A 27,065-nucleotide genomic window follows, 5' to 3' on the forward strand; every position below is an offset into this window, starting at 1 on the left:
TTGTCAGGAGCCAAGCTGAAATTCAGAACTTGCATGAGCATTGGAGAAGGTATCATATTCATCTTCCATTACTCCAGAGTGAGTGAAACTGTTTTATGCTACACTAGCATAGCTCTAAGTTTTCTCCCAATATAAAGAGGGCCTTAAAAAGCAAGTATTTCTTTAAAGGCATTGATAGAAAAATTTCAGGGGGTTTCATCTTCAAAGGCTATGCTTATTGTTCATACGTTAGGCATAAGATAGGGCACACTGCTCAGGTCAGCCTTTATTAAACGAGTAAGTTTTCTTTCAAAAGCATCTTTAATTTATATTTTCCTGGAACTTCAGGGGGTAGCCAAGTTAGTCTGTACAGAAAAAATCAACAAATGGTCTGGTACCACTTTATAGATTAACAAAACATGTAGATGGTATCAGGAGCTTTCGTGGGCACGGCCCACTTCTTCAGAAAACCGGAGTTTTGAGTTTAGGATGTGCAGACCCAAAATAAATAGGAGAGAAGGAGGGGAGGGAGGGGAAAAAAGGAAGGTATGGAATACAGGGAGCAGAGGGTATATAAAATCAGGAAGGTAGAGGGAATCAGTAAGTACATAAAGATTGGGTAGTTAAAACGAAGCAAATAAGAATCAAAGTCAATTGATAGTATCCTTCCTGACATAGGAATCTACACAAAGAGCTGTTTGCACCTTCATTGACTGCTAGGTAGCTAGTGTCCCAGCCATCCTTCATCATGATTGAGTCCATTAGCATGAGAATTGAATTTGCGGATGAACTCTATTTCCAATGCTTCTCTGTGTATCTGGCTAGTAGAATTGGTTTGTGACAAGACAGCCACTTGAAGATCTTTTAAACAGTAATTAGGAAGATTAAAGTGTTCCCCAATAGGTTTCTGTATGTTTCCTTTATGTATATCTGATTTGTATCCATTGATTCTTTCCCGCAGAGACTATCCAGTTTGTCCAATATATATAGCAGTGGGGCATTGCTGACATTTGATGGAATAGATCAAATTACTGGATATGCAGTCAAATGACCTTTTGATTTGGTAGCTTATGTTGCTGGCTTCAGTGATGAATTTGCTAGTATAGATATGTGGGCAGAGTTGGTATCGTGTTTGGTTGCAGGGCTGGGTTCCTGGATACTTATGATGTGGTTGTGTAGCATGGTTACCGGAAAGAATTTGTTTCAGGTTAGGGGGTTGTCTATAAGCAAGAATAGGCTTTTCTCCCAAGGCCTCTGAGAGTGAGGGATCATTTTCCAAGATGGTCACAGAGCCAAAAAAGTACCCAGACATGAACTACTTCAAGATAGACCCAAAAGAGAAAATAACATAACTCAGACCCCTCTGGTGCATTATACACAATGTACAACCCATCTTGGAAAATGATCCCTCACTCTCAGAGGTCTTGGGAGAAAAGCTTATTCTCATTTACAGACAACCTCTTACAGTCCCATATACTGTATGTTGCAAAATATCTGTTTTAGAAACATTCCATAGACTTGGACAAGCAGGGTTTGTGCTAGTACTCTAAAAATAGGTATGTAGACAGTGCTTCTAATGTTCTAACCCTGGGAAACAGGAAAAAAGTCAACCTATAAAATAGTAATATTATTATACATGGAAAAGAAGCATCGGACCATTTTAAATGTTTGTAAAATGTATTCATCCCTACTCCTGCAGAGACTTATGCATGTGCTGAACACATGCATTGAGTCATTCTGTTGACTCTATTGCAACTAGTCTCCGTGCATAAAGTTATGCACATACGTAAGTCTTTACAGTGTTACGGTCAAATACATTTTACAAACATTCAAAATTACCCGATGCTACTCTTTCATATGTAATAATATCATAATTTTAGAGTTTCTATTTCTCAAGCTAGATAGGGTTTTTTTGTAATTGAGGTTGGGTTTCCCACCTCTTTTATGGTATAGAACTGTTTGTGCCTATCCCTGAGAGCTAATGAAATATTAGACTAAAAGGCTCGTAGTGCTCCAGATCTGAATGCCTGCATTGTTTACCTCAGCCAAATGCAATATCAAGGAAGATTCCATATTTAGAGTGAAAAAGTAAATATTTCTGTGGTTTATAATTATTTTGTTTATTTAAACATAGTAGCCATATGTGATTGTTCTTAGGAATGCATGTGTAGAATACAGGTGAGAGGATCGGAGCTGCCTCGTATGTTTATCACATTGTACCAGCATTATATGGGGGATGGGCAGTGTACATATGTAATTTATTATTTTACTTTCCAGTGGTTGTCCAGCTGTTGGGAATGCAGACCGCATCCAGAAGTTACGGAAGGAATATCATCAAGCCAGGCGAGACGGCTTACCTTTCTATGAGGATGATGAGATGAGAACACGGCCATCTGATTATGATCAATACTGGGTAGGTTTGCAGCAAAATGCTAATCAGCAAATCTTTTTGCCATATGGAAAGCTTGCAGAAGACACTGGCTGGTTTGGTTTGGTTTTCCAGAAACTTTGTATCTATGTCAGTTTCACATGAATATTTGGTTTTTGTAAGTAACTCCAGCCCATCAAACAAATCATTTATATCAATTAAACTCTACTTGAAAGTGAGACATTTCAAATGTTGTCATGTCTACCTGCTGTTAGGGCTTGTCTCCACTTACCAGGAGATCGATGCTGTGGTGATCAATCTCCAAGGTTCAATTTAGTGAATCTAGTAAGGACTTGCTAAATTGACCGCTGATGTCCCCCCTCCCCACCTCCTGCAGTGGGGATGCTGCAAAAACTCAGTCTAAGGTACATCAACTCCAGCTATTCTCTTCATGTAGTAGCATTTGAGTATCTTAGGTCGACTTTTTCCCGTAGTGTAGACCTGGCATTAGATGTAAGCACTGGCCCAGAGGCAACTTCCAAGAAGGTTCCCAGACAGCATGATTTCTCCCAAAATCTTGAGGCACACATGGTTGCACTAGATCTCTTAGGAGGATGCAGTATGGTCCATCTGCTCATCCTGCTATTGCTATTGACAGACTCAAATTGTGTCTGAGTACTATATGGAAATACGGAGGCACAAGTGTGGGGGCCAAGGTTACTTACATCCTTCCCTTTCATACCGGTGCTGGGGTCCTTACAGTCTGGGCCAGATACTGCCCTTGTGTCCCCTGGTCACATTGTTTTTAAGTGAAAAAATTAATACCTTGCCCTTTTGTAGAGCCTCCACTCAGAGGATCTCACCGTACTTTCCCAATAGGATTGAGTTTAGTCTATTAACATATCTAGTAGGAAAATAACCCTTTCCCTTTATTACAGCTATGAATGGTGGGGAACAAAGTGCAGTGAGTGTACAGAGGTGTACCATCCAAGTGTGGGAAAGAGCCACCAATTGAATGCAGTGCTCCTGACCCCTCTGATGCCTTACATATATGGTTTATCTTAATATCATAGGAGACCATTATGGAATCAGTCCTGCAGTTCTCTGAATTCTTCCTGAGCAAGAATTCCAGGTGTGCACTCTGTCTCTAAAAATAAATGAAGCCAATCAATATTCAGGCATGCAAATCTCTGGCATGCTGTACAACATGCTGCAATTTAAGCCAAATTCAAACATTATTTTAAAAAACAAACATATAATAATTTAAAAATTGTTAGAACTCAAGTATAATATAATGTTATAAGCACAGGTCAGTGCAGTCAGTGCATGCCAACCCAGCAGTGGGGTTGTGCTAAGGATGCCTGGCTGGAAATAAGGCCATGCCACAGCATCCCAGCAGGGGAAGCCTGTCTGGTTCTGCCATAGGTCGGCAGCCCGATTGGCGCAGCGTACTGGCTGGCAGTGGAACTGGGGCCACAGCAACGGGCCCAGGCCTGCCATGCCCGTAGTGGGGCTGGAACAGCAATTATGGCAGCGGAGCCGGGGAAGTTGTGTTACCTGGCTAACATTGGGGCCGAAGGAGCCAGTGGCAGGGAGGGGCGGCAGGCTGAGAGAGACAGAGACAGGGGTTCTTCCCTGGTCTGGCAAATTCCCTCATCCAGGACTGCTCAGGTCCCGAGGGTGCCAGGCCAGTGAGGTCCAACCTGTATTAATATCATCAGTGTTTCCACTATTCCCCAAACTTGCCAGTTTATCCGTTAGAATAAAGAATTGAAATCTTCAGTCACTGTGCTTATGTTCCTAAAAGAACAAAACAAAAAGCAGAATGCGGCTTTATCACAATCACAAAATGTATATTACATTGTGTGTGTGACATTGTATAAAGCCACAATTTTCCTGAGTTAATTTCAGAAATATCCCAAGCAGTCTGTGGAGTTGGAGTCAGTGAACCAAATTTGAAAATCTATTACATTTCCATTCTTTGTTTTAAAAAAACTGTTTACAAACAAAATTTATAATATAAATTAAATGTCTGTCTAGCAAAGACAGAGGCTAAAGAAATAATCAGTGACTTGACAGTGTCTTCATACCTGGGCAATGATGTACCTAGAGCAAACTGAGGATTTCTATTTCTTAGCTGAAACTGATAAGGCTTTATTACCCTTCCGAAGAGGTTCAGATTTATGGCCCAATATAATTTCCAAAGATTCACAAAGGTCCCTTACAGGTAATCCCTTTTAAGTCTTTTCTATTAAATGTAATGCCCAAAGATCACTGATTTCCAAAGCTTCGTTTTTCCTGTGAGTCAAGATGTCCTTAATCAAAGTACTCAAGAGAGCTTTAAAGCTCTCAGTCTTTGATTGATTAATATTAGAGGCATCAAAATTATTTCTTTTCGTCTTTCTAAGGCATGAATTTTTAACTGTTTTTGTTGAGAGGAAGACCTGCTTTCTATTGTTTGTTCTATACTCTACCTTGATGGCAGAAGTTTGTTGCAACACCTTAATAGTTCAACCAGTTGAAGTCACTTGTAAAGTCTCAAAGACACCTGACCTTGTCTAAAAAGTGCCAACAACTGGGAGGCTATACAAGTGAAACCTCCTGTTTCCCTCAGTCTTTCCCTCCCCCGTTTACTATTGCCCCGTATGCTGGTTCAGGAAAAATAGTGGCTGCTGCTCCATTTCTCCTCACACTTGTTGGTAGTTCAAGAGCAGCCCTCTGATTTAGGGCCATTAGACTGCTGGTATGAGTAACAGCTGCTTTACTCAGCCTCTATTCACCAGCAAAGAGACAATCTGATGACTAATTCCATCACTGTAAATAAATAAAAACTCACTTTAGTCAGATCTCTCCCTTAAAGAGGCAGGAGGCAGCTGAGCAGGAGGAAATCCTGCTGTTATGAGCTTCATGGGCTTTTCTTCTCACAGCTGGAGAAGAGGAGAGGCCTCCTGATGTATTTTTAATACTAGGTAAGCTTAATATTATGCTTTTGTCAGTCAGCATGATACCCAAGCCCGCTTTCCTTTAAGATGTCTTGCTAATGTGCAGCAGCTGCTGTAATCACTATAAACCATCTAATGAAATATTCAGATAAATTAGAAAATAACATACAATAATTTAAGAAGACACTGTCCACAGCAAAGCAGTGGGTTCAGAGATGGACACTGGGGATTATCCTCCAAAAATAAGTCTGAGAGCTCATGCCACACATTTCTATCTTATAAAGCTGACATTGACAAGTGGCCTTTAGCTGACACTGTAATGGGACAATTTCTGGTGGAAAGGGTATTTCTAACAATCCACTTTTTAAAAAATGGGATAAATCAAGTTAAAGTGCAGAGCCAGCTGAAAAGCCAGCATTGTAAGGGAACATAATCTCATGACAGGCAATTGGGATCCATAAATGTTTTAAAAATAAGGTCAAAAATTCATTTTAAATAAGGTTGCTAGTCTCTCTTCATTCAATTCGCCTCTGTTCTTCTCATTTGTTGTTGTATATATTTTTGTTCCCTCGCTCTTTTTCAGCTCTCCCTCCTCAGTATGTTTTTTTTCTTTTTCTAAGGAACAGCTGAATAATTCAGTTTAGCATGTCTACATAAAAAGATACATTTATATGGCACAGTTTGAGCTAACTAGCATAAAACTTCAAAATTATTTCCAGATACTTTGTTTCTTTTTTATTTTTTGTTTGGTTTTTCGCTCTTTGGTTGGTCCCTCCCTCTGTCTCTGTCTCTCTTTCCAACTTCATAACTCTGAAGAAAACATAAGGCAGATTTATAAGGGTTAGATGGTTTAAAGTGAAACATTTTTTTACTTCTCTAGGCCCAATTAAGTAAAAAGAGATGTTGACTAGAAAGTAAACAGGAAAAAATGTATGTTGCTTTATTTTCATTGATAAAACTGAAGTCCACTGGTAATAGATTGGGTGCATTACTGGAGACTATCGGTTCTCATTTCAGTAAGTGTGTGCATGTGTGTGCAAGTTAAATAATGCACATTTTCATGAGCATATTGGTTTAAGAGCCTGATCAAAGCCCATTAAAGAATCTCATTGACTTAAAGTGAGCCTGCTGATCAAAGGGAACTGTGTTAGAGATGGGCAATAGGGACTTAAGACACTCCCATTAGGAATTGGAGGGAGTTACAGCAGGAGCATTTTATGGGCGCTGTCTTTCCCATTGCTTCACTAAAACAAGAAAATAAAAATTAGGGAAAAGGAATGTTTAATAAGGCAATAAAGTGTGTGCACATGAGAGAGAGACAGTTCACAAGTTTGAAAAACTCAGAATAAATAACCTATTTGAGGATTTACCTGGATTTTTTCACAGATTTCATACCAATCCTGTTACTTAAAACTTCAGTTCTGTCTTCACTTTGACATTAAATTCTTCCCACAGCCTTGTTTTGATCATGTTCTTCCAAGGACTGCATAGAACTCATTACTAATTGAGTGTGGTTTTTCACCTGTAGGTAACTGCAGCAACCTGACAATATTCTATATGATACCTTGTACACAGCAGATCTTATAATTTTTTATCCTAATTTACAAATGAGCTTTATATGTTGACAGAAAATGAAAGGGAAAATTCCATTCTTCAGCTATCTGATCTCTACTCAGATCTGTGCACCAGGCCTTAATATACTATCTATCAACAGGTTCTGATTCAAGCAAATATGCAGTGTACTGAGTTTTGTCAGTTCCCAATTAAGGTTACAAAAAAAATCATACCCATTTGTGTAAAAGGCCAAGCAGTTTGTTGTGCGTCTGGCAAAGGTCCAAACCAAAAAAATCAGAGAGAGAAAAGGAAGTTTGAGAACTGCATTATTTTTCCATATCGTGTCAAAAGCTTCTATACTTACTTTGGAGTGGAAAAGGAGCTTTTTGTGTTTTAATGAGCAATTCATTCCAGCTTCAGGATGTTGAGTTTAGAGCAGGTTAGGTTCCCAAAAACCACAAACGTTTGTGTTGGATCCTGGTTAAAAACCAAAATTCCAACTTCTAGAATAATAACATTCCTGACTTCTAGTGCAATGGGAGAAATGTCAATTTTATATACTATGGAAAACCATAGGAGAGCGCCTATGAATTCCAGATTTTCTGAACCGTTACTGACTACTGCACAGTTGGATGCAATTTAATTCTTTTTAGTGGAAAAGAAAACTCATTTAGAATTAAGCAACTTTGAAAACTAGCATTCAGAAATATTTGTGGTGTTACAAAAGCATCCTATTAATAATGAAGATTAAAACCTCCTATTAAAATGTGTTTTACCAATCAAGAACTTTCCTGCAATTCTGTCTGTCCTGTGAAGAGTTGGGATTGGGATAATTCAGAAACGATGTCATCTGCCCTAAGCAATGAGATTCTGGTTTTTGGGGAATGGAAGAAGATTGTTGTGGTAAAATCTTAGTCAAACCTCATATGAAAAAAAAAAACTGTTCCAGAAAGGACACACAGGAAGACCCAAATTCACCCGATTAGCAGTGGTAAGTATGAATAATTCCCTAACCTTCTTTGGAGTCGCTCCTACTTATGCCCACATTTAATTAGGCACAGCATATCTAAACCAGAGCAGAATCTGAAATGCTGTTGGCTCTTAGCTTACATTGTCAGTACTGTTACATACCATCTTAATAAACTCCATAGGGGTAGCATTCATGCCTTAAAAACTATGTTGAGTTCCAATAATATGTAGTGTCGCTTATTCTGAAAACTCAAGATACTGCTTTTTGCAATATATAAATGTAGAAGTTGGAGTTTAAGGAGAGCAAATATTAAAGTCTCTCTCTTATATCCTACAAGTAAATGATTTAAATACACGGAAGCAAACAATATCCTGTTTCTTTACTTTGCTTACTGCTGACTACAACTTTGACACATCAGCAATGACTCTCATATTTATGGATGAAGTCATCTTTAAAGAGCTCCCAGCACACTCGAGAGAACTTAATATATTAACACATGCTGCAGTGGTCATATCTCTTGCAGTTAGTGAATGATCATCTCGTCTCTCCCAAACTGAGAATTTGAGCACAATATCACAAAAAACATGACAGCTGCTGTATGTGTTGATTATTATTAAGAACCATAGAGGTTTATTTTATAATTTTTAAGTACAAACAAAGCCACTGAACTTAAATTGTTTAAGGGACATCAAAAACAAACATCTAATTGGTGATTTTGATGATCCGTGGAGTTACTGAATAAGTGATTATGCTATGGGATGCATAAGCACTTGTATGCTTTAGCAGGCATTTGCCTGTAATTGGGGGTACATTTTTTCTGCGTGCAGAAAAATTGCCCTTTTAAAGCTTGGACCTTGTGGGTTTGTGTTTGCTAGTGGGGCCATGTGGTTTATCTGAGTGGTAAGATAGCAGCCTTTTTGAGAAGGTGGTTTTGTTTTTGTTTTGTTTTTTAAACAAACCATCTCTAGTTCAGCCACCTACAGGATTGTTTAAGAATCACTCAATATATGGGTAATAACAATGAGGGAGACCTGTGACACCTTAAAGACTAACAGATTTATTGGGGCATGAGCTTTTGAGGGCAAAAACTCACTTTGTTTTCATGGATTTTGCCCATGAAAGCTGATTCCTAAATAAAATGTTACTCTTTAAGGTGCCACAGGACTCCTCATTGTTTTTACTCATGTGTGGAGTGGTTCTTAGAAAATCCAGCATGTGGCTAACACGGCTACCCCCTAAGACTTGTTTCTATACATGTGTGTGTGTCTGCATATGCACTTATAAATATGCCCCTTCTTAGGCTGGCCTCTTATACGATAGAGCATGAATCACTGAGAAGTTAAAAGAGGATTGGGATTTTAATTTTGAGTCTTCATGAATAAGTTGCCAGAGCTACTATTTCTCTTTGAACCTTCCCTTCCCCTTGCAGAAATATACTCCAGCCTTGTACAACAGCTCAGTTTCTGACCTCCAGCAAGTCAATGCCCCACATAAGACAGCTTCAAATACAACTTCTCACAACTCTGACTACAAAATATTCTGGACAAACTGGAGAAATGGTCTGAGATAAAAAGGATAAAGAATAATAAGGACAAATGCAAAGTACTCCACTTAGGAAGGAACAACCAGTTTCACACATACAGAATGGGAAGTGATTGTCTAGGAAGGAGTACTGCTGAAGACGAGTTAGGGGTCATAGTGGATGACAAGTTAAACATGAGACAAAACAGTGTGACACTGTTGCAAAAAAAAAGCAGACATGGTTCTGGGGTGCATTAACAGGAGTATTGTAAGCAAGACAAGAGAAGTCATTTTCTGCTCTACTCAGCACTAGTTAGGCCTCTCAATTGGAGTATTGTGTCCAGTTTTGAACATGAATCAACAGTGTGGCACTGTGGCAAAAAAAAGCAGGCATGATTCTGGGATGCATTAACAGGAGTGTTGTGAGCAAGTCTAGAGAAGAGCAACAAAAATGATGAAAGGTCTAGAGAACATGACCTGTGATAGAAGACTGAAAGAATTGGGCTTGTTTAGTTTCGAGAAGAGAAGGCTGAGAGGGGACGTGATAGCAGTTTTCAAGTATCTAAAAGGATGTTACAAGGAGGAGGAAGAAAAAAAGTTCTCCTTGGCCTCTGATGATAGGTCAAGAAGCAATGGGCTTAAATTGCTGCAAGGGAGGTTTTGGTTGACCATCAGGAAAAACTTCCTGCCTGTCAGGGTGGTTAAACACTGGAATAAATTGCCATGGGGGGGGGGGGGGTTGTAGAATCTCCATCACTGGGGATATTTAAGAGCACGTTAGACAGACAACTGTCAGGGATGATCTACACCAGGGATGGGCAATAATTTTTTACTGGGGGCCACTTCAGAAATTGTTTGAAGTGGCTCTGGGCTGCACTGGAAGGGGCGGGGCCTCAAGCAGAAGGGGTGGGGCTGGGATATTTCTCTGCTTCCCCACCCCCAGACCACGATTGGTCTGGGGGTGGGAGAGCATGTGAAGTCTTTCCCCCTCCCCCCCGAGGTTCCCCCTAGGTAACTTCACATGCTCGCCCTTCTGTCCCCAGGCCAATTAGAGCTCGGGGGCAGGGGAGCATGCAGCGTTTAGAAGCACCACACATTCCTTGCAGGGCAGAGGCAGGACAGAGGAAACTTTGCGTGCTCCCCCTCCTCCAGGCCCTGATTGGTCTGGGGACGAGGGAGTGAGTGGAGTTTCTTCTGCCCTGCAAGGAGCATGTGGCGCTTAGGTTGGGGTCTGATAGACCAAAATGAAGGCTCAAAGTCAGATTCCCATATGGTAGGATGTTGCGAAGGGCTTTACTTTTAATATTAAATATATATTGTATGTATAAAAAACCCTATGATTTGGCTTCTAACTCTAGCAATGGTCTAAATAAATATCTCTTGTGTTGTATGTTTTTATTTTTTATGTGATACTGCTCTGTCAAGTTCCCTAACATGTCTCACTGAAGATCCAGGAAATTATTACTTAGCTACTGTACAATGAGAATGTTGGTCCATATTCCTGCAGTTGTTATTTAGGAACGCTTCCTGACATCAATAGGCATTTTGAGTAAAGACTTTCAAAACTTTGTCCATTTAAGGTAACTGAAAGCAGCTTTCAGAATAACCTCAGTGCAGCAGCCCACAGTGGTTTATACAGAACTCATGGAATAAAGTAGAAGCCAAAATGAGTTGGGTCACACAGAGCAACAATTTCAGTGAGAGTGTGCCAAAGTACAGCTCTATGATTTGTAAAAATAAAATAGTGATTGTTAAATATGTGACTATTGAAGATATTTTAGAATATATTTTCAAAATAATTTTTGGACTTACCTTTTTACAGTTTTAGTGAAGGAAATGTTCATTGCAAAATGCATTTGCAGAACTGTTTGTTAAATTACATCAGAGCCACAAGTCCAGTGGCACTGAGTGTTAAAAGTATTGTGATGATGCTCTTGTCAGGCAGCTGAGAACACTAAAGAGTTCAAGATTTCTTCACTGCAAAGATGTGAAAAGTAATTAGAATGTATCACTGGATGTTGTGCATAAGCAATTATCTATGTATAGAGACTTGATTTTTTTCTCAACAAACAAGCAACTTTGTTATAATTATTTAGAATGAAATATAAAGTAAATGACTCAGACACTGAGAGATTGGATGGATAAATGTATCAGTTCTAATGTAAGGATTTTAGTGCAGACGCTAGTCTAATAACAAGACAGCATTAAAATATAGTACCCAAATGGAGAAGAAAACTCCATTTACCAGGTCAGGCTGATACATGACTGTGGCTCTTCTCTCGGATACTTGTTCTCTTTTTCAATTTTCAGTCCACATTTCTGTGACAAACAACAGTTGTCCCTGGGAGCTAGGAAAAAGGAGCACTTTTTGCTGAAAATGTGATCTAATGAAAAGGGAGACATGGTGGATGAGGTAATATCTTCTGTTGGAACAATTTTTGTTGGTGAAAGAGAGAAACTTTTGAGCTTCAAGATCTCTTCCTTCAGGTCACCACAGAGCTCTGTGAAGCAGAAAAGCTTGTCTCTTTCACCAACAGATGTTGGTTCAATAAATGGAATTACCTCACTCTTTTTGTTTCAGATAGCCTAAGTCTAACATGACAACCACAACAATGCAAATATCTAATTTAAAAACATTCCACCTAGTGAATTCTTTTTGTGTTTGCATTTCTAATTCTAAAAATCTTCTTGAATGTCTATGTATGCTTTAGTAAATTGGATTTTTTTTAAGTCTCTGTGCTTAGGAATTTACCACTACAAATAAAGGACTCTGTGTGAGTCATGAGAATAGACACTTGTTCAAAGTAACATGATCTGAGGGATCAACTATGATGTTAAGCTGACTTTTGTCTTTTTATGATTCTTGCTGATCAACCATTTATTTATTTGGCAATTAGCATGTCAAATGCCACAGTTTATGTTTTTGCTACCTTTTTCTGTTCTGTTGATTTAAATAATGGTCTAGTGAATGTGAATGTGTCTCTCAGACCACTGTCATGGGGATTCTGTGCTGCTGCTGAATTGAAGGTCATATGTCCCCCACTGGTAATATCTAATGAAATTCTACTTTAACTCGAGTGGTAAAGGATTGAATGCTTTTTAGAGCAGAAGGATATGGGTTCCATTCCTACTACTAACAGTGATCTGGATGACTAGTTGGTTCTTCTTTCGGTAGTGTCCCTGTGGGTGCTTCACTTCAGGTGTTGGGCTCGTCCCGGTGCCACAGATCAGAGAGTTCTCAGCCGTAGTCCAGCCGTACTGCACATGCACAGGAGGCGTCACACGCCCTTCACGCTGTTTCTGAGTGCGTGCACAGTACGGCTCCCACCAGTGCCTCCTTACCATCCACAGTCGCAGGCAGAACGAACTGCGTCTCCTCAGACCCGAGGGGAAAAAAATTTGTATTAGATAGCTGTAGTCATAGTTTTAGTAATAGTTTTAGTCATACAGTTAGTTAATTAGTTAATATAGTTATTAGAGTTTTAAAAAATACATTTTTTGTTATTCCCTCTGTATAGAACCCTTTACTCCATACTTATAACCATGCCGGGGTCACCTGGCTTCAAAAAAATTTACAGAGTGCTGAGACCCGATGCCCACATTGGATGGGCACCATAAAATGCTTGGGAGAAGGGCACATTCCTCAAAAATGCCCACATTGTGCCAAGCTGACGGTGAGGGCCAGAAGAGACCATGAAATGCGGCTAAAAATGCTGCTTTTCAACAAGGCCCTGCAGCCTCCGCAAGCTAGTGCCTCCGTGCCAGAGCCACCAGACCGGGTGAGACATAACTACCCACCCACGGCAAGAAGTAAACTATCCCCTCCCCGCCACTTGTCCTCTAAGAGACTGAGTGTGAGAGATAATCCCAGCACATCGGGAGCAACCTCAACAATGCAAATATCTAATTTAAAAACATTCCACCTAGTGAATTCCCACGGAAAAGCATCCCACGAGCTGGAGTACCTCGGCACCAAGCCCAGCACTATCCAAAGCCTCGGCATCGATGGTGCCTGTGGTACCCAGAGCAGATTCGGCACCAGCACCGAGGAGACAAGCTTTATCATCGGCATTGTCTGTCTCAGCACTGCATTCAGCACCACGGCCAGCAGCACCTACTCCACCTACAGCGGCGTCAACCACATTGGCACCGCCCACGGCGCCGACCCTCTCAGCACCAACTGCAGACCCGAGGTCTCCCTCCGTCGCAGAGAAGTTCGGCACAAAGCCCCACAGCTCTGCCTGTAACACCAGCACCGAGCCCCTCGGCACCAGATCCTCTTGACGCAGCACCGAGAGCAGCACTAGTTCAGACTGCATCGCAGGAGCAAGAATATTCGCCTCCAATACACCAAAAGGCGAGACATAAATCTAGGAGGGTATTAACACCATCCCCGAGTCCAGGAGCATCAGCTTTCTCACCGCATCCCCAATCTCCATCCCCACTTCCGGTGCGGTTCCATCACGACATCCATTCCAGATCAGTGGAACATCACCACGGCTACTCACACCAGTACTTGTACTCACCTTATCCTGAGATCCCGGTACCAGTCGCACTCAAGGAGTAGATCACCAAGGTCACCAACTAAATCATCTTCTTCTAGACACTATCACTCCACCAGGAAAACTTATTCACTCTACTACTGCCCAAGACACCACCATGAGTATGACCATTATTACAGTCGCCACCAGTACCTTACCAAATGCTCACATTCCAGGTCCCCTAGCCATCATGCAAGCCAACGGTCTCATAGTAGACTGCCTACATCATCAGATGCGCCCACGAGACCTCCCACACCTTTAGGAAACACACTACCACCATGTCAATCTACTCCTCCGACTACTCAAACACAGCAAAACCAGTCTATGAATCACCCACGGACCAGTCATCCTCTTCCCAGACAATGCTGTGTTTCCCGGCGATTCATCCCTTACAGATGACCTGCACCAATTCCATGATCTTTTTAAAAGAGTGGCCGACTCACAGGAGGAACAACTCCTTCAAGTACAACAAAAACAATACAAGCTCCTGAAAAACCTTCAGCCTTCCCAGAAGTCCAAGATGGCATTACCCCTGGACGAGGCAATTCTAGAAATTGCTGATGAGATATGGCAAACTCCAGCCTCTGCTCAACCAACAAACAGAAGAACAGACAAGAAATACTTTGTGCCATCCAAAGGCATAGAGTTTTTTTTATGCATCCTCAGCCCAATTCATTGGTAATGGATGCTGCCCAACAGAGAGCAAAGGCTCCCCAGTATAGAAATCTGGCCTCTGATAAAGAAGGGAAGTGACTCGATTTCTTCAGGAGGAAGGTCTACTCCTCCACAACGCTTACCCTCAGAATGGCAAACTATGCGGTCTTATTGTCTAATCATAACTTTGACAACTACACAAAACTGACAGCCCTTATTCCACATCTCCTGTAGGATAAATGGCAGCTACTGAATGCCATAGTACAGGAAGGCTATACATCTTCAAGAGTGGTGCTGCAGATCGCCCTGGACATAGCAGATACAGCAGCACGCACTACAGCTACTTCTGTAGTGATGCGCAGATCCTCCTGGCTCCAATAGACAGCAGTCCCCAAGGAGTTACAGACCAAAGTTGAGGATCTCCCTTTTGATAGACAGAGATTGTTTGTGGAAAGAACAGATCAAGTACTGCATTCCGGTAAAGATACAAGAACAACGCTCAGAACCCTTTGGATGTACACACCACCTTACCACAGAAAAAGATATACACCATATACCAGACAGAGACCTCTCTCCTATCCCACACAGAGGTCTAGACCATACGATCCTCAACAACAGGGAAGACCACGCCAAAAAAACACCCAGAACACCAGGCAGCTAATTTGACAGGACAGTCGAGGGACTGCAGACCATTCCTCTTACCCACAAGCCACCATTGAACCTATTTCATCACAGGCTACAACCCTACCAACACGGGTGGTTTGCCATCACCACTGACGGTTGGGTTCGAGAGCTAATCACATCAGGCTATACGATTCCCTTTCTCTCTCCTCCCCCAACCACCCCTTCCTACCCATTCCTCTTCAGGGACCCCTCTCGCAATGGCCTATTGATGCAAGAAGTCCTGCACCCACAGGGACACTACCTGAAGAAGACGAGGAAGTTAATCACCCTCTGCAGTAACGACGGTTCTTCGAGGTGTGTCCCCCGTGGGTTCTCCACAACCTACCCTCCTCCCCTCTTATTGTATTTCAGATCTTTACCGATTAGGAGGAACTGGTGGGAGCCGGACTGGGTATGCACTCAGAAACAGTGCAAAGGGCGCGCGACGCCTCCCGCTCATGCACTGTCCGGCTGGACTACGGCTGACAACTCTCTGACCTGCGGCACCGGGACGAGCCGGACGCCTGAAGTGGAGCACCCATGGGGAAACACACCTTGAAGAACCATTGTTACTTCCTCTTTTGGCACTCAGCAAGTTTGCGGATGACACTAAGCAAGGAGGAGTGGTAAATAACACAGTAGGATAGAGATAGGGTTCAGAGTGACCTAGACAAATTGGAAGATTGGACCAAAAGAAATCTGAAGTTCAACAAGGACAGGTGCAGAGTCCTATGCTTAGGATGGAGGAATCCCAAGCACTGCTACAGGCTGGGGACCGACTGGCTAAGCAGCAGTTGTGCAGAAAACGACCTGGGGATTACAGTAGATCAAAAGCTGGATATGAGTCAGTGTGCCCTTGTTGCCAAGAAGGCTAATTGCATATTGGGGTGCATTAGTAGGAGTATTGCCAGCAGATATCTCTATTCGGCACTGGCGAGGCCACATCTGGAGTATTGCATCTAGTGTCGGGGTCCCCGCTACAGAATGGATCCTTCTTTGAGTAGGGGGTTGGACTAGATAACCACCTAAAATCTCTTTCCACCCTAATCTTCTATGATTCTATGTTATTCTATATCTCCATTAAGGTCCAAGTGGTCATAGTGTATAATAGCTTAACTCCAAAGCGCTAGGTCTCCACAATAGTTCCCAACAGTATATTAAATTCTGCAATAATATTAATGTCATCAGTATCTGCTATTCATGTGTATGACTGTAAAAAAAGGAGTATTGCAGGATTTCTGCTGACATAGTCTTTAGTCCAGTTTTGATGGTGAATACATTGTTCTATTCTTAACTGTCTCAGCTTTATATCAGCTGTGCCAAAAGTCATGATTGTCATAATTATTATACATTGCATTATTGTGAATAATATAGTCATAAATATGTGTCCCTTTGTAGATTATTCAACATATTCAGTTAACATGAGAGTAGTTTCTTTGGGACATGGAGGCAAAAAGTAGAGTTATCAAGGCTGTTCCCCATTCTAACATAACAAATGCAGAAGTGGGGCCCCGCAAGAAACACCCCCAAAACCTTGTCTTAACGGGCTTTGGTACAAAAACTTCCCCCAAAAATCCTAATACCTGGATTTTGGGAAATCTGCTGCTAACACCCGAGTAATTCTAAGAAAACCAGGGAAGAGATCACATGGGAAGCCTCCTCCCTAAGGTAAAACTCTCCCCCGCCCCAACCTCCGTTTTGCTTGGAGTTAGGAAAACAGAGGACAGACAGACCTTCCAGGACACACAAATCAACCAATACCAGTTAATTAGAAAAAAAAAAACTTTTATTATCAAAACAAAACTACAATGCAAGCATAGTAAAGTGGCTAGATGGAAAGAACCACTAATTGATAAAGATTCTCAAGGAACCCCATGGGTTAAAACTTAGTTACAAAGAAAGACCAAACACTTAACCAGCTCAGACATTAGTTCCAAATTCCCAAACCAGAAAAACAGCAAAACCTGATGGACTAGTTTAAACTTTTCCCTACTTACACATTGTAAAAAGTCCTTTCTTGGGGAGAGAAGTGTTTTCCATCTCCCTTAGTACCTGGAAGAAACTTCTCTGCTTTTCAGACAAAGGAGGGAAAGATAAAGACTCCTTTGGCCCAGTTTGAAATTCCTACCTGCATTGTTATTGACTGATTAGATACCTGGCTATGCACAGCGTTAACCCCTTAGTCACCAAGTGCTGGTCAGCATTCCTGATTATAACAGGAGTGGATAAGTTTTACACATTAAGGTATTCCTAAGAACAAATTGCAGCAGTAGCGGATAAAGATCAGGATTAAATCTTAACCAAAGCGAAGTCAATGTCAGAAGTCCCATTTTTCCCTAGGTCATTCAAAACAAGGTAAGCAAAGCGTAACTCTGCAGTCACTCTACACTGGTGCTTCTATTTAACATAGATCCCTCTACTTCAATTACATTTAATTTTACAACATATCTGCCACAAAAGTGATACACATGTATAATTCAGAGTACATGACCATGTCCTACCGTGCCCTACATATCTCTCCTGCCATCAGCAAAACAAAATTTTGACATTCTTAATTCCATGTTTCCTGAGGAATGAGTACACAGGGAATTAATAAAGTACTGTTTGGTGGCTACCAACTAGCAGATCTGGTATTAACATTTCTGTTTGCCTTAGAAGCTAATTTTCAAAGTATTTTCCATTAATTTGCCAGGGAGATACCTGTCAAGTTGGCAATTAAACAGTAATTGGTCACCCAGGTGCTTATAGGGATTAATAGATCTTTCCCTTCAACATATGTTCCCAAGTTTGAAATAATAGCTATACTGTACGGTAGCATGACCCCACTTGAGTCTAACAAAAAAATTAAATTCCATCATTTTTTAATGCAAATGTTACCTTTGTAAATGATGGCCTGAAAAGAAAGAGTTTCCATGGTAACCTTAGGGAACACATAACCTGTTTATCATAACTTCTCTATGAAGCAAATTGGGGGGTGGGGAATATGCTTTGATGTCAGCTATATTTTCCATCAGACATTATTCTACTGCTGAGTGTATAGGTAATTTAACTAAGCATGCCTTTCTTAAGTAAACTTAGAAAAAAAAATCTTACAAAATAGCATTGGAGGGAATTGTGGTAAACAGCATTCAGAACCAGTAACTGACCTTTTTACTTCTCTCTTCAGTTTGACAATCAGGTTAACATCTTGAAAGACCCAAATTAAAAATTAATGCTCATAACGGGTCTCTTCCACCGCTTTTTCTCTTTTTTTCTTCTCCTTCTTATGCTTCGTGCTCAGTATTAAGGTATCCCTGACACACTTAAACTTGTTTTCTTGTTATTCCATTTTGCCACTAAAAGTACTGTTTGAAAGCTGCCCTACTGTATCTCTGAACTTATATATTGTGGCGCTATCACAGAAAAATAATATATTGATTATACTTCACATTCAGTCCTGACAGGAGTAGTTGAGGTGGTAGCTTCTGGAGCTGCCATTAGCAATGAATGAGTTTTATGTCTGCAAGCTGCTGGAGGGTTGTAGTTTCCTGCAGGCGTATAGTAACACCTAGGTAAAGGGAAGTATGAATATAACATTTTAAGGTCATTCAGAGTAAGAAACAGATGTTGAAATTTTCCAAAATACGGCTTTGACGTGCCACTTAGGAGTCAACGAACTGACAAGAATGACCCTCTCAGCAGTGATTTTGGAACTGGAACACAGGGAAGGCATTGCCCACAATACCCCATCTGGTATCCATCTGGTACCAGCAAACAACAGACAGTACCAGATCACGGAGAAACTATACCAACTGCTCAACTGGTATCAGCAAGAAAAGAAGGTCACCACCCAACAGCAGTTGCAACCAAGAGAAACAATGTCTGTAGCATTTGCAGACTGGTACCATGGAATCCAAAAGAACCTGATGCCAGAACATATGGAAAGCAACTGCTCTTGAAACCTGCTTATGCTGATGCAGTTTACTCAGTATTAATCCAGGGATTTTTTTTTTAGCCATATTGAATTTGCAGTCTGGAGAGCTTTTGTCATAATGCCATTTCAAGAGAGAGACTCTCTTTAGTCATCTCTGTGTTTAACAGGATTACGGTGGATTTAATACTCTGTAGTGCAGACTAACCATTGAAATTCTAAAAATGCTGTTCCAGTGTGCTGTTAAATCACAATCGAAGGGGTTGGGGTTAAATTTTAACAATTTGATGATAACTGTTTGCTGTTTTCTTTAACATGAGCTATTTGGGCAGAAGGTGGGGTTATGGAGGTGGTTTCTTTTCCACTTTTATCAGCTTGCTTTTTTTTCATTCTTCTGATTTTCCTCCTCTTCCTCTTTTTCTTCCATGAGGAAGTGCACTGTTTGATACAGTAGCTAAGTGTTTAGAATGTAATAATACAAGTCAGAGATTTACTGCCTCTAGGCTACCTCTTCCACTCTTGAGGACCTCCAGCAAGGCACGATTTTATAGACAATGAAAGGCTTTCTCTCCCCTGTGAGTCTGCCTAACTGAAGAAAGCTTTTCACTGTCAATTTCCACCACTTGCGCTGAAGTTTTGTTCCATGCCCTTCTGTTTTCCTCGCTCTCTAACACCCTCCCTTTCATCCAGCATCAACAGCAGATGCAGGCAGATATGGCAGAATATCAGAGTTGAATTCTGATCATTAAATGCTGCAGAAACTGGGCTGGAGACTTTAATCTGCCATCTACATAATGGATATAAATCATGAGGTGCTTTCCTGTTTGCTCCCCAGCTTCTGACTTTACAATCCTATTCTCCCCAGTAAAGATGAAAGATTGTGCATGTGCTTGCAAAGAGTAGCCATTGCATATTGGATTGGGTGCTGTAAACTCTGCTCACTTGGCTGAAGTCACTTGGCTGAAGAAAGATGCTGAAAAGCCCCTGACTTGGAGAAAAAAATTCAATTCAATTTACTCCATACAGTGTCTCTCATACAAAGGATTTCAAAATGCTTTATTAAGAGAGAACATAATGAGAAAATGCTGTATAGAACTATGTATATAGCAAGCAAGGCAAAATGATGCAAGATGATCAACTGGAGTAGCAGAAAAGAAGACCGTAATTTAAAAGCAGTAATCATGTGGATAAGTAGTCTTGTAAACTAATTACAGTGAGGAGAAAAGCAAAGAATGCAGACTGGGGAGGAGCAAAAAGGGGCTTAGTCTCAATCATAGGCTAACAAAAAGAGTTAGATTTAAGGTAATTCTGAAGGATGCAAAGAACTGGCTCTCACTATATTGTAACATACTTAAAAGGGAGCTGGCCTGTGCCCCTTGGCCTCATTCCTCCCCCAAAAAAGTAAAGCCAAAATTAAATGGTTCCTCCTCTGAGAGCTTTATGATAAGACTTTGTGAATTGATCTGCTTCCATGCTGAAGTAATTGAAATGTACCTACTGGCTTAGAAAAAGATAATGCTGATATGATACTGACCTTTTGGGGGGAGGGATGAAGGGAGTATTAACATTTTTATAATTATTTGAAGGGTCTCTGCTTCTCTCTTTTAACTGTGAGCAATAAGTATTGTGAGTATGGATGTTACCAATCTGGTGTTCATTAAAGACAATTAAGAGGTAGAATGAACAAAAACACATTATAGGATTAATGGGAAGCCACCCAGGGAGAAAGATAGGGGCCAGGAAATGATCTTGTTTCGCATGGATAAAGGAAACTGATAGCTCTCAAGGATTGTTCAATGGAGATTCAGAAACCCGAATATCCACTCAGAGTGGGGATCCTTTTTTGTTTTCTCTTATAACTTCTTTTTCTCCTTTGCTGAATTCCCTTTGCTTGCTTATAGGAGATATGGCAAATGATGAGATCGCGTTTTCTATTTAGCTACAGCAATTGCCATGTTTTTAAACACAACCACTTCATAGGAACAGCCTGTTCCCCTTTTAAAGTTTCCATCTGTGCTTGTAGTGTCTGTCTATTGTCTTTATACAGTATTATTCTCTGTATCTAAATCTAAATCATGAGTTCACCTCAATGAATAAGAGCCTTACTGAGGTGGAAAAACAAACACTAAGTTAATCAGCCCTACTAGATTCAAGTTTGATGCACAGATGTCACTGAAGCTTCTTGGTGGTTTGGGGATTTTAAGCAAGATAGATACTGAAAACAAAGTTATTGTACATCAATGACACCATTGTCTAAGCCCTATTGTTTATATCTCTTTCTTGTTTGTTTTCCAAAAGAAGAGGGCTCATGAGATTAAGAAACACTTAATTGTCTAGCAAGCTGATCGTCAAATTAATGTTCTGACTGCTTTGGCTCATCTTTTAAACAAAACTGTTCAAAACCACTAACCAGGGAAACCAAGATCATCAGTAACTCTGATGTGCTTGCCTCTGTGCATTTTTTATGGGAAAGAGGAAGGATGGTGTGATTATTATCTTTTTTCTTTATACAATAATGTTTTCTTCACCCAAGGGAAATGCATTCTAGCAGCATGAACATAACTATTAATCAACGCTTCTAGTGATAATCAGGGAATGAAAAATGATGACCAGAAACTGAAAACGCGCTAGCATAGCTGCCTTGGAGTTCTTCCTTGAGATCATGCCCTTGCATTTTAACGTGGATAATTCTTTAAAATGGATAATTCTTATAAAATTAATGGTGATGCATTCTGAAATGCAGTGATTTAGAAAACTAGTGCTTATTTATCACCCTGCGTGAAAAATATATACACACAAAGAGTGGGTGATACATTGAGATTGAGAGACGTAATGTTTTAAAGCTTTCCAGAATAGTTGCTGTCCTAAACATTTTGAGCCAGATTGTCAACAAGGTTAATCAGTGTAGCTCCTGTGTACTAATTTGAACAGAGGGTCACCTGGGGGGCTACCTGGGAAGTTTGACTTGGATGGCAGCAAAGATCAGGCTCCCCTGCACTGACCGTGGCAGCAGGAGCCAGAGCAACCCACTGCGCTCCACTGCAGTGGCAGGAAGCAGAGTGCTCCGGCCCCAAGTTGCTCCCCTCTGTTCCCCTAAGCCCTGCATCACTTGGGGGAACACAGCGGGCTAGGGCCTGGGCCAGGTCTGCTTGCCACCACTGCAGTAAAGCAGAGTGCAGCAGGCTGGGGGGTGGGCTGCATTGCTTTGCTTTCCCCAGCTCCCACCACTGCAGTGAGTCGGGGAGGGCCAACCCCAGCTGCTGCCTGCACCAGATCCTCTGAGATCCCATCCATAGGACTGTTGAGGAGATGCCATGGGACCCCCAAAGCACAGGGCCTGGGTGGCCACCCCAAACCACCCAACGGGCGGAGAACATGTATGGCTCCTGTTTTATTGAAAAAAAGGAAGTAAGCCTGAGGGGAGAGACAGGTCTTATCTCAGTTCTCAGGATTAGTTCAAGAAGAGTTTTATGTTGTTCAAACTATGACAAACATTGTCAAAAATAGTTGGGGGGCAAAGGAGGTATTACTACAGTTTTAATGTCATAGCCTTTCATCCTGCAAAGAGCAAAGTGCTCTGTCCCCAATTCAGTCAAGCATGTAAACGCACACCTAACTTAAGCCTGCGAGTAGATCCATTGAAATCAATGGAACTACAAGTAGACTTAAAGATAAGCATATCATAGAATCATAGGACTGGAAGGGACCTCGAGAGGTCATCGAGTCCAGCCCCCCGCCCTCAAGGCAGGACCAAGCTCCGTCTACACCATCCCTGACAGATGTCTATCTAACCTGTTCTTAAATATCTCCAGAGAGGGAGATTCCACCACCTCCCTTGGCAATTTATTCCAATATTTGACCACCCTGACAGTTAGGAATGTTTTCCTAATGTCCAATCTAAACCTCCCCTGCTGCACTTTAAGCCCATTACTCCTTGTCCTGTCCTCAGAAACCAAGAGGAACAAATTTTCTCCTTCCTCCTTGTGACACCCTTTTAGATATTTGAAAACCGCTATCATGTCCCCCCTTAATCTTCTTTTTTCCAAACTAAACAAGCCCAGTTCATGAAGCCTGGCTTCATAGGTCATGTTCTCTAGACCTTTAATCATTCTTGTCGCTCTTCTCTGTCCCCTTTCCAATTTCTCCACATCTTTCTTGAAATGTGGCGCCCAGAACTGGACACAGTACTCCAGCTGAGGCCTAACTAGTGCAGAGTAGAGCGGCAGAATGACTTCACGAGTTTTGCTTACAACACACCTGTTGATACAACCTAGAATCATATTTGCTCTTTTTGCAGCAGCATCACACTGTTGACTCATATTCAACTTGTGGTCCAATATGCTTAAGTACTTCACTGGATCAGTCCAGAATGTTTGGCACCTAATAAACCTGAACCCAGTGAGCATTATTTAAAAATATATGAGGCCTTGACTCTACATTGGGGCTCTGTGCAAATGCAGAGGTCAACCCACACAGGGCCATTGGTGAATCAAGTCCCTAAAATACGTATTCATTGTTTTGAGCTGTCAAAGAGATGCAAAGAGTAAGAATTAGTTGCCTTCCCAACATAAGACACTCAGGACATCATATAATAATTTAAAAACACAAATATAAAATTACACACTCAAAATTACATCTCAAGTAGAAAGAAATGCAAGAAATTCTTCAGAAGCCACAGTCAGGTCCATGAGGACATGGAAAGCACTGATTCTGTCTTCATTCTCCAAAATTACTGTGTGTCAGTTTAGCATGTAAGTGGAATGTAAAAGTGATCTCAGTAAAATAGAGGTGATTCTGAGATTTTCCCATTGAACGTCATTTGGGTTTGCCATCATAGCCACTTGAAAAAGGAAAGAGCATACAACGGAAAAGTATTGAAGATGCTATCCTATGTCCAAACAATGGCAGAGTGGTATTGATGGGATCATATAACCCCTTCTTTGAGGACTGCTTCTGTCATTAAAATCAATGCAACTTAATTAAACCAAATTATAGATAGATACATCTATAAATAAGATATTAAAGTGTGCTGCTGAATATGATAATTGCTGCATATTTAGCAATCAGCGTGTGTGTTCTGCTTTTGCCAGGAGGGATTTCTTTCAGTGAAATCAATGGAGCTTTATTAAAAACCATCTAAATTAGAGGGAGAAATGATGAGTGTTATAATAACGCAAAATCACTGTTTCAACTTTCCACTGCAAAACCAGGAAACCAAAATACATCCCTTTTTCTGAATGTAAGGAAAACATCAGAAAAACTCTTTTGAACTAGGAACACAGTTAGAATTTTTAAATTTAAATGTTTGCCTTTTGGTTTAAAAATTAAAAAGAACATGGATAAAGGTCTTGGAAGACATAGTAATGAAGGTATCAGAGAATCCAGGGATGAAAAAGACTTGTTAGATCACCTAGGCCAACTCCTTCAGTTCACCAAATCCATCTCCCTGTATAACGCCTTTCTTCTGCTTTGTCTAGAAAAGAAGAACGTATCAAATCAAATGCTGGTTTTTTTAATGTCCATTTACTACAGTTGTGTCAATGGTTAAAATTCTGAAGGTAAAACTGGTGAGTTTTGAATTTTGATCTGTGGTACAAAACATCAAGGAGGAAATAGGGGCAAAATCATTTTTACCTCTTTCAGTTTTTCTCAATTTTCAGCTAATAGAAAACAAAATCCAAGTGTGTCTCAGCAGAGAGGAGACCTGCAGGTCAAAGAGCAAATTCCTTTTACCGTGGCTCTTTTTTGCATGATGAATTGCAACCCCTGTGATTAGATGTCCTCCCGGACAAAAGCAGAGCTTTAAGCAGGGAGGTCAGACAGGCATCTGGAGCAAGCCCTTTAACAAGAAATGTACAAAGCAGTAAAGCATATAGCATGCTGTGCTTATTCCCAGACTTCTGTCCACAGAGCTCAGGGTGCTGTGCAGATACTAGGTGAATTTTTCAAAAAAAGCCAAATAACGTAGGAGCACAAGTCTCATTGAAAGTCTAAGGACTCATGTGCTGGGTCCCACCCATTAAGTCTCCCATCACCCTTGTGGGCTAGGTAAGCCCTGTGTGTGTCCTACAGACATCTGATCTACCCCTCCCCAGGTAAAGGCTTTGTATTAGGGCTTTCAATTGACATGTGGTTAACACCTGCAATTAACAAAGTCCAGGATTAACGCGTTAAATTTTTTAACGCATTAATCGCGGGTGTTAATGCTGCCCTGCCCCATGAAGTGCCGCTGCGGTGCAGCACAAGGCAGAGCCCGGGATCAGCTGGGGACTCCCCAACTGACCCCAGGCTCCATTGCCGCTTTTGAAACGCACGGAGGTGGCGTTTCAAAGGAGTAGCCACCTCACAGCTGAGCCAGGGATCAGCTGTGCGGCAGCTGCCCCTTAGAAACACCGTCTCCATGTGTTTCAAAGGGGCAGTTCAGCCCGGGGTCAGCTGAGGACTCCCCAGCTGACCCCGGGTTCTAGTAAAATGCCATGCGGAGCCGGAGATCAGCTGTGGAGTCCCCAGCTGCCCCTTTAAAATTCTACCTCTGCTCCCCAGCTGATCTTGTGTAGTTCACTGGAAGTTGGGATTTTTCAATTAGCATGAGAGTTGGGTTACACTGGGTTACAATTCCATTCTAACTGCCAGCTGAAAGGACATATCCGGGTCCTCCAATAGCTCACCAGGGAAATCAAGATCTATCAGGTAGGCTAGGTAGATCCTAGGAGAGAAGTAGAATGCCATCCAGAGTGAGGAATTATGGGAAGAGAATAAGACAAGACCTTGGGACTCCAATGATAGCCCAAGACCCCCTTCACGTTAGGCAGTGCACAAATACATAGACAGTCCCTACATTAAGAAATGTAATGGACTCTCTGTGTAAATATATAATGTATTTGTACAAAAAATGCCCAGCCAACACCAGAAATGCTCACTGCCCCCATGTTAAATGGTATAGTCCAAATAGTTCCTGGCTAAGTAGATTTCTTTTCCCTAAACTTATGATGAATTCAGAGAACAGACCCAATGACAAGTCAAGTATGTTTTCAAACCAGTCTCACCCTCAGCATGAAAGAGAGTAAGTGTCCGTGTGCTTGTAGCCATCCTCTTTTTGTTTTGGTTTGGTTTGGTTTGGTTTGGTTTGGTTTTTTGGGTTTTTTTTAACACCAAGAAAGTATTTCCAGATACCCAGTTAACAGTCAGTTCGTAACAACACTTGCATTTTGAGAGAGTAAATAAAAATGCTCAATATACCTATTGTATACAGTTTGTTTACTCTGTCCTCTCAAATTTTCATCTTCTTGCTAAACTCAGTCCTGATCTTTTCAATTCTTCATGTGCTTCCAGTACTTTCACCATTTCTAATACAGTCATACCACTAATTTATTTAATTGCACTATAATAGTTTCTGCATAATTCTCTATCCCATTCTTTTTGCATCCTAGTATTTTGCTTGCTTTTTTTTTTTAACCTCTTTTATAAATTGAGCAGAGGTCTATAGTGGCCTCTCCAATCTTTTTTCTGAGTTAATATAGTTAATTATTTATAGTTAATCTAAGGCAAGCAAATACTGTGTTTAAAATTGATTGTGTACCAGTGTTTGGACTTGCAGATCAACTTTTGTTCTTACTACTTGGTGCTTGATCTTATTAAATTAGTCCTTCTAAAGCAGATTATTAGCTTAACTAATCCCAAAGAGAGTTGATACAGAACCATCCTTTATAGTGTTTCCAGAACATAGCTAAGAATTTAAAGAAGCAGACATTTCCAGAGCATCAGGTCAATGTCTTCTTTCAGAAGCCATTTTACTTTTAATTCAGCAATATATCATCTTTACTAACGTGCAGACAGATGGAAAAAGGAAATGAGAAGGGATGGCCGAGTCTTTAATTAAAGACACAGAATTTGCTCTCTGAGCTTATTGTACAGTTCTGTGGTGGATGCAAAGAACCATCAGTAGAACCTCATGTTTTTCAGG

The 27,065-nt window shown here is 41.0% G+C and overlaps 1 protein-coding gene across 5 annotated transcripts in view; it reads left to right on the plus strand.

The window, feature by feature from the left end:
• PARD3B (par-3 family cell polarity regulator beta) overlaps positions 1 to 27,065 on the plus strand; it is a 604,960-nt gene that overhangs the window by 530,643 nt on the left and 47,252 nt on the right. For all 5 annotated transcript variants that reach the window (XM_075934324.1, XM_075934322.1, XM_075934323.1 and 2 more), the window contains one exon: positions 2,257 to 2,392. In XM_075934324.1, the coding sequence (XP_075790439.1) occupies positions 2,257 to 2,392 (136 nt within the window). The remainder of the gene's footprint in view (positions 1 to 2,256; positions 2,393 to 27,065) is intronic.

Source organism: Pelodiscus sinensis, chromosome 7 (genome assembly GCF_049634645.1).
Source record: "Pelodiscus sinensis isolate JC-2024 chromosome 7, ASM4963464v1, whole genome shotgun sequence".
In the NCBI taxonomy this organism is placed as follows: domain Eukaryota; kingdom Metazoa; phylum Chordata; order Testudines; family Trionychidae; genus Pelodiscus; species Pelodiscus sinensis.